General features: G+C 40.1%; 1 protein-coding gene across 1 annotated transcript; it reads left to right on the forward strand.

The window, feature by feature from the left end:
* The first annotated feature begins 201 nt into the window (after window positions 1-201).
* Window positions 202-2,818, forward strand: LOC127951539 (Krueppel-like factor 2). Its single transcript, XM_052549485.1, has 3 exons — window positions 202-542; window positions 1,133-1,991; window positions 2,075-2,818. The coding sequence occupies exons 1-3, from the start codon at window positions 474-476 to the stop codon at window positions 2,248-2,250; spliced, it is 1,104 nt and encodes a 367-aa protein (XP_052405445.1). The 5' UTR covers window positions 202-473; the 3' UTR covers window positions 2,251-2,818.
* The last annotated feature ends 3,077 nt before the right edge of the window (window positions 2,819-5,895 follow it).

Here is a 5,895-nt window from a genome sequence, read left to right on the forward strand (position 1 = left end):
AAATTACGCATGGGTGAATGTAGGCTGTTTGGAGACTGGAATTACACTTGGATCAATTCGAGCTTTTGTTGAAACGCCTTGGTAACAGTTTTGTGTGTGTGTACTACACAGATGATTGTAGTGACCGCCTCCTCTCGGCCGCGCCCCCGCGAGGGCAAGGGAGGGAGCGCGCGTCATCACGCGCTTAAAAGCGCCGGAGCGCGCTGTCCGGCACAGAGAGACTGGAGACCTGTAGAGAGAGCGCACGGTGCCTTATATACAGACTGTGTTTAGGAACGCTGAGCGCAGTTTCCCCCGCACACACAACTGGTCCAGGAGAATTTATTTATTAGGTAGGAGTCGCTCCTGCCAGACACACTTTGTTCATGACTTTGGGAGTTCACTCGAGGGAAAAGCGCAGCGCAGTTTGACATCTGTCCACGAGCAAGTGCAACAGTACAGAAGATAAATACAACGCAGCACGCATCTTGGAAATGGCTTTACCGTGCCTTTTGCCTTCGATTTCGACGTTTGCAAACCAGAAGGAGAAACTCTGGGAGGATGTAAGTATTTGACATTTTTTTTAGCACTCGTAAAATGGTGAAACGAGGGAGAATTTGGGTAATGCGGGACACCAAACCTCAAAAGTGGTTACAACAGATCGCGTAAACACTGCGCGAGAGTGAGAAAAACAATCTAACTAAACGAATACATTTGTTTGCCACTTGTTTGCACTAGATAAAATACAAATTGAAGATGCACATCGGAAAGCGAGTAAGAACATCATAAATGCATTTTTTTCTATCTAGTTTCGTATATATATACACACTACATAACATATAACACTACAAAAAAAATTCTAAGCGAAAATTATTTTGTGTATATGAAACAAGATACAGATGTATTTATATATATATATATATTTCTTAAAAAGAGAATTTTGTTTTTATTTTTTTTTGCTTGTTTTCTTGTAATTGAAACTCTCCCTTACTCTCACTTGTTGGTTTGAAGTCTTGGGGGACAGTCGCAGTAAACTGAAGATGTCAAAATCTATTGAAACTTCTTAAATGAAGTCATGAAATGCTCTGAAAATGAGTCACGCAGAAGCATCTGACAGTGTTTTAACTCTGAGCACCTTTTGATTGTGTTGCAGAGGTGGAAGTGTGTGGAGGACAAACCTCTGAGCGCCGGCTGTCCTCCGCTCAACGTGGCACAGCACATGGACTCTTGTCGTGGCCGCAAGGATGAGGAGGATCTGAGTAATTATTTGGACCTGGAGTTTATCCTGGCCAACACAACGGGACCCCTAGAGGCGGGAGCCGAGTTCGTCTCGCACGCGGAGCCCTGCGGCATGTACTCGACGGGAGCGTATGTTCCTCCGGAGCAATGCAGCGCTCCTCCTCCGCCGTACTCCAACAGCCTCATGGCCGAGCTTCTGAGATCCGACATGGACAGCTCCTACGACGGCGCCATTCAGGGAAGATTCATCGTCAACTCGTTCCCTCGACAGGACTTTATTGATATCAAAGTGGAGCCACCAATGGACGGTTACGGGCCGGTGATGGGCATGGTGCCGCAGAGCTGCCAAAAAATCAAACAAGAGGGCAACGTTTCATGCATGATGTCTTTCGAGCAACCCCGACTGGCAGTTTCTCCGCAGGCCATGGGGAATATGACGCCTCCGTTGAGTCCGGATGACTCCCATCTGCACCCAACCGCATTTCCGCAGGCTTTCCATCACTCGCCTGCAGCTTACGCTCAAATGCAGATCCCGTACACGACACAGCACCAGTTCGGCATGTTCGAGGACACCATGGGCATGCAACCCAACATGCAAAGAGCTCTTCTGACTCCTCCGTCCTCTCCGCTGGATCTAATGGAGTCCAAACCCAAGCGTGGACGACGCACCTGGCCGAGGAAGCGCACGGCGACACACACCTGCACCTACGCCGGCTGCGGCAAGACGTACACCAAGAGCTCGCATTTGAAGGCGCATCACCGAACCCACACCGGTAAGAACACGTTTGAATTCGTCTGTACCATGCATTCATGTTTTGCAACCAATAAAACTAATCCCATGGCTTTGCATCATCAGGTGAGAAGCCGTACCACTGCAACTGGGAGGGATGCGGATGGAAATTCGCCCGCTCCGACGAGCTGACGCGTCATTTCCGCAAACACACGGGGATCCGGCCGTTCCAGTGCCACCTGTGTGAACGTGCATTCTCCCGATCCGACCACCTGGCACTGCACATGAAGAGACACCTGTGAAGCCTGGATCCACAACCACACAACTGCCTTATTTAAAGACTTATATCATCATGCACTCTTAAAAATAAAGCTTCAGAAATAACCATTTTAGTTCACAAAGAAGCATTCGGTGAAATAACTTTTCGAAGAACGTATAAAGGTTCGACTGATGTTGAAAGTTCTTTATTTTTAAGAGTGTAGATTTGTAACAAGTAGCTGGTACTACATAGATCGAGCTCTTTTTAAAAGCCTTTTATGGGTGATTTGTGTCCTGAAGGGCTGGTCCTACGAATCTGTGTTTGATCGGTTTAACGGTGCCTTTTTGAAGCCACGAAGAGTGCGAAGCCTGACGACTAGCAAACCTCCAGTTTTCTGATGTAAAAGTGTAAAATGACAATGTTTTGCTCTTGAAACTGCCTTGCTACTATGCAACAAAAACTATGTGTTTGCAGTTCTTTCCAAACGTCTTGATGCACATTGAGTGGTCAGTCTCGCCGTATGCACTAGGGCTTGAGGTCCTGGGTTTTTATATACATTTTATATTGTAAGTACTGTATTTATTGTAAATATTAAACTAAATTTGAATATATATATATATGCATCGGGTCTCTTGTCATTGCCTGTCATGCTGGGTTTGAACTATTGGATGTGGGTTGCTAGTCTCTTATTACGGGCTCTTCTGAAGTTACTGGAAAATGCAGAGGTTTATGGCGAGCGAGGGACGTTGCACGAGTGCTATTCTTGAACCCCCACTCACGCTCACAGAGTCAGGTATTATAGTTTAGACCAAGATGCTTTCCAGCTGCGTCAGGTCGAGGCCAGCAGCCTGTGGCTTCTGCCTATAAATACAAACACTACATTTACATAATTACAGAGAGAGAATTTAGATCCGTCTGGACGGAGGGGCGCTCGGCTCTCAGCTGAAGATCCCAGACTCCAGAGACGCAGAGAAGACACGGACATCAAAGAGACTCCAGCGGCGCTTTGATGTCCAACATGAAAGATAAAATGCAACATTTGCATATTTTATTAAAATATTTCTTAAGCATCTGCTCATTTTGCCTTGGGCCAGAAGGACTAGAAAAACATTCTGAGATTAAAATAAAAATACAAATAAAACATAAAGCACTATTTCGACACCTAAAAATTGTTTTCTTTGTATATTTAATAATTTTATAAATACGGAAATTTTTATAAATGTTTTAGATATGCCCCGGTGCATCATTCTAAAAATAATAAACAAATAAAAAACTTCAAACATTGAAAAATTCTATATATAAAAATATGATTTATATGCATGCAATTATATGTGCATGCAAACTATATTGAATTCCTATTGAGTGTCAAAACGTCTCTAAATAAAGCATTCTTTACTGCTTTTGTTTTCCAAGAGTTGAACTTGTTCTGCATTGGTGAATAATGTGTGAAAACAGCACTAGAGTTCCCTTTCATGCAAATTCGAGACAAAAAGAAGAAATGTGATCCTGACTATTATTAGCGACTCAGTGAAGTGAAGCAGAGATCTCATTTCACTTTTGTGTGCTGATGATAGTAACTTTACTACCAATCTGACATAAACAGAAAAAAACAAGCTTCTCTTGTTCCTCTTCAAAGCAAAGCAAATATAAAGAACTGTTTACTGTAATTAATGCAATTCAACAGCTTCCAAAGAAGAAATAAAGATCCCCGTCTATACAGTCAAGAACTTGTCTATTAGAGAGGAGAAATACTGACAATTGCTCTTAAAACAACTATATTTTAAACTAAATGTTGAATATTAATTCAGGGAGTGACATTTAGTTGTCATGCAAATAAATACAGTGATGTTAAATTCTTACATTTAATTTTAAGTGCAATTATCTCTATTTTAGGCAGACTGATTATAAAAATATGTAAGCTTATTTCCACCAAAGGATTTAAAATAAATGCGTTTATATATATATATATATATATATATTTTTTTTTTATAATTCTAAGGTCTATTTCTAAAAAATGCTAAATCATAATTGCAAGACACAAAATCACTGCAAGATTGTAGTGAGAAAAGTCAGAAATTAGAAATAGACTTAATTGCATTAATTAAAATAATTGCATTATATACTATATACTAAAAAATGTAATAAGACATTTGCATGAAAAGTCAGAATTGCAAGAACAAAATTAAGAATTGTGAGATATAAAGTAATAAACGCAAATTTAAATAAAAGGTCAATTGTGAGATATAAACTCAGAATTCATATATATAATTGAGATAATCATTAAAAAGAAGATAAAAAGTGTCAATTATTCCATGGTGGAAATGGCTTCCATACAAAAGATATATAAAGATGGAAATGAAAGGTCAAGTATTCATACTCCACATGGCTCTAGGAGTAAATATATTATAATTTAGAGCCTGTGCTGGTCAGTAATTCCTGACCCCTTGATTTAAGCACTCAGCACTAAAACCACAACTAAATCCAAAGACTAGACAAGAATGTCTGGCAAGGCCTCTAAACGAAGCGCACGTGTGGACGGTTAAGTAGGTGAGCGATCGAGTGCAAGAAAAACACAAACGAGGAAAGAGCCAGAGCCTCGTGTTTCTGTCACCTGAGCCCGTCTCATTTGTCCATCTCAAAATCAGCTCTTTCAGCGAACTCCTGGAGGAATTTCCTGTTATTCCAAATGGGGGTAATTAACATACCGAAGCTAAAATTCATGCAGCTGTTAAATTATTTTCACACTTAGATCTCAATCTTTCAGCAATTTGCTGAAGCCGTTCACAGAGCATTTGCAGAAGACAAATGTCTGATAGAAGCTCGTCCATCATTAACATTAACAACACATGCTAGATATTGCATGCACAGAAAGGGTTAAGCTCCGAGTAGATATGCTAGATGTTGCATGCATAGAAAGGGTTAAGCTCCGAGTAGATATGCTAGATATTGCATGCACAGAAAGGGTTAAGCTCCGAGTAGATATGCTAGATATTGCATGCATAGAAAGAGTTAAGCTACGAGTAGATATGCTAGATATTGCATGCATAGAAAGAGTTAAGCTACGAGTAGATATGCTAGATATTGCATGCACAGAAAGGGTTAAGCTCCGAGTAGATATGCTAGATATTGCATGCACAGAAAGGGTTAAGCTCCGAGTAGATATGCTAGATATTGCATGCATAGAAAGGGTTAATTTCCGAGTAGATATGCTAGATATTGCATGCATAGAAAGGGTTAAGCTCAGAGTACAGATGCTGCTAACAATAACACAAGCAGATATGAAGTTGTGATCTGAATGCAGCTCAAACCCTGATTGTTTTGGCAACTGATTTTGAAAACTGCAGCTTCTTTTTTTCATATTTGTCTTTCAATTGAAAGTTGCATGAATGCATTTCATATCGTGTAGATCTTGCAACATCAAGGTCATGGGTTCAATTTCCAGTTGATGCATAAACTGATAAACGGTAAACTGTCAATTGCAATACGTTTTTTTTTTCCTCTTTGACAAATCTGCTGAATGCATATCTAATGTTTATTTAAATATGAATGAATAAATATAATTATTTAAAATATTGTAGCTTTTAAATATAATTAATAAAAAAATAAATACACAATTTCCTTTGACTTTGGGAGGAAATGGCTGCAATATGTTCTTCATTTAAAGAAAAAAAGAACAATTTATAGTGGA

Source organism: Carassius gibelio, chromosome B2 (assembly GCF_023724105.1).
Source record: "Carassius gibelio isolate Cgi1373 ecotype wild population from Czech Republic chromosome B2, carGib1.2-hapl.c, whole genome shotgun sequence".
Taxonomy (NCBI): Eukaryota; Metazoa; Chordata; class Actinopteri; order Cypriniformes; family Cyprinidae; genus Carassius; species Carassius gibelio.

Bases quoted from the DNA above. Each gene is read 5' to 3' on its own strand.
- LOC127951539 (XM_052549485.1), top strand. From the start codon at position 474: ATGGCTTTACCGTGCCTTTTGCCTTCGATTTCGACGTTTGCAAACCAG. The intron at 543-1,132 runs GTAAGTATTTGA...ATTGTGTTGCAG, and splicing joins AGGAGAAACTCTGGGAGGAT to AGGTGGAAGTGTGTGGAGGA. The intron at 1,992-2,074 runs GTAAGAACACGT...TTGCATCATCAG, and splicing joins GCATCACCGAACCCACACCG to GTGAGAAGCCGTACCACTGC.